This window comes from Propithecus coquereli, unplaced genomic scaffold, assembly GCF_000956105.1.
Source record: "Propithecus coquereli isolate 6110/MARCELLA unplaced genomic scaffold, Pcoq_1.0 Scaffold272, whole genome shotgun sequence".
Taxonomy (NCBI): Eukaryota; Metazoa; Chordata; class Mammalia; order Primates; family Indriidae; genus Propithecus; species Propithecus coquereli.
In genome coordinates, this window is record NW_012148308.1 from 821,818 (window position 1) to 824,199 (window position 2,382).

Below are 2,382 nucleotides of genomic sequence, written 5' to 3' on the forward strand. Positions count from 1 at the left end.
GCCCGGCCAGATCTTGAAATTTTTGCCCCAGAGTATGTGGGAACTTTCATGCATCCCAACCATCCTTGCTATCAGATAACTAAAGCTGAGTATAATCATGTTCCTTAACTCCACATAGCAACAGCAGAATAGTACAAGTCAGCTGTGCAAGAGAAAGAGCCAGGAATTCTTTTGCACTACAGCGTAACCAAGAACAGGGAAAATTCCCATCCACAGGTTTAAATATAGTGCTGGTTCCTAAACCAATGTCCCAAGTTATTCAGCAAAAAATAATTAACAGCTGTATGCTGATTCACACTGCTTTCTAGTGAAGATTTTCTTTCTAAGAAATAAAGGACAGTTTAGAAATTAAAATATTTGAATTTTATTGAATAAGCATGAGCTCATTAAAGAGTATGACCTTAAAATCAGCAGCAAAGAATCCTAGACAACAGATATTCCACAAATAGGTCTAGAGTCTAGAGACATCTGGCACTTGACTACAAGATACAAATGAAAACATTCACTATAATATTGTTTACAATTAAAGTGATTAACAACCTAAATGTGCAATAGCAACATACATCCATACAATGATTTTCTATAAGACTATCTTTAAAAAGAGGGACTATAGCCAAGAGTACATCATGAATAAAAATGGAGGAGCAAGGGTGACACCACGAAAAGATGCATAGAGGGTGATGCCATATAGAAACACTAAGCATTACTATATTGTTTGTTTGTAACAGATGGTAAAGTTCTAAAGTCATTCATGGAATGATGAAAACAAATTTTCAAAGTACAAAATTTAGTCCTGTATTTATAAAACCTAGAGCGATTTCCACAGATACCTAATACAGATGACATATATAATGACATATAAGTAAAAACAGCACAAATTCCACCTATACGATCAAGTATTTACAAATCAAAGCAATAACTGAAGAAAATACAAGAACCAACTCTTACTTTGATGTTTCTGTAGGTCTCATTCAGAACCATCTTGTTAAATTCAGGATTCTTCAGCGTATCAAGGAAGTTTGAATATAGGCTGTGAAAGTTTGGCTCAATACTGACTCTCTTCATAACCAAATACTGTGAGACCCAAGGCATAAATTCTTCTTTCACAGTCTCCTTTAGCTCTTCGACCTAGCCAATCAATGACATGGGAAGCACAAAATTACACAATGATAAAATAAGGTTTTGGTTTCTGTGAAACAGACTACAGCTTATGACTTTTTGCAAAATTAACTAGATGCTAAAGCAAAATGCTTCCCCCCATATCAGATAGATGCTATGAAGAACAGTGTGCTCAAATTCATAATATCTCAAACTATGGGTAATTAGGACTGAAACACCTATGGTCATCTTTAGCTTCAAAAATATACATGTAGGCCAGGCGCGGTGGCTCACGCCTGTAATCCCAACACTTTGGGAGGCTGAGGCAGGAGGATCACTTGAGGCCAGGAGTTCAAGACCAGCCTGTGCAACACAGTGAGGTCCCTCTACAAAAAAATTTAAAAATTAGCAAGGTGTGAGATGGTTCATGCTGTAGTCCCAAATACTCAGGATGCTGAGGCAAAAGGATCACTTACACCTTGGAGTTTGAGGTTGCAGTGAGCTATATGATTACACCACTGCACTCTAGCCTGTGTGACAGAGTGAGGAAACCCTGTCTCAAAAAACAAACAAAAACACCAAACATGCAGTCCCCTGCCCCTCACCTTAAGTTACTAAATCTAAAACCTGCCATTAACAGATCTAACAACAGAACTATGTCTTCCTAAAATTTCACCTCCAGGAATCATCTTTAAGTTTGAAGCTTCTCCTCCAAAAAGGATGCTAAAGGCCTCAATTTTTTCCCCAGACAACTGGGCTGGGATTTTGAAAGATGGTACTTGCATTACATCTTAAAATCCACTTATATAAGCTAACCTTATTGGCTAACACTGACATTTCCAAGTACAGCTGACCCTTGAACAACACAGGTTTAAACTTCTTGGGTCCACTTACATAGATTTTCTTCTGCCTCACAATCCCTGAGACAGCAAAACCAACCCCTCCTCCTTTTCCTCCTCCTCAGCCTACTGAAGGTGAAGATGATGAAGATGAAGATCTTTATGGTGATCCTCTTAATAGTAAATATATTTTCTCTTCCTTATAATATTCTTAAATAACATTTTCTTTTCTCCAGCTTACTTTATTGTAAAGAATACAGTATATCATACATAAACCACACAAAATGTTTTAAATGACTGTTTATGTTATCAATAAGGTTTCTAGTCAACAGTAGGCCATTAATAGTTAAGTTTTTGGGAAGTCAAAAGTTATACCTGGATTTTCAACAACACAGAGGGTCAGCATCCTTAACACCCACATTGCTCACAGGTCAATTATAATGGT

The 2,382-nt window shown here is 37.0% G+C and overlaps 1 protein-coding gene across 4 annotated transcripts in view; it reads right to left on the reverse strand.

The window, feature by feature from the left end:
- CNOT1 (CCR4-NOT transcription complex, subunit 1) overlaps positions 1-2,382 on the reverse strand; it is a 102,788-nt gene that overhangs the window by 25,859 nt on the left and 74,547 nt on the right. For all 4 annotated transcript variants that reach the window (XM_012647863.1, XM_012647864.1, XM_012647865.1 and 1 more), the window contains exon 25: positions 949-1,128. In XM_012647863.1, coding sequence (XP_012503317.1) covers positions 949-1,128 — 180 coding nt within the window. The remainder of the gene's footprint in view (positions 1-948; positions 1,129-2,382) is intronic.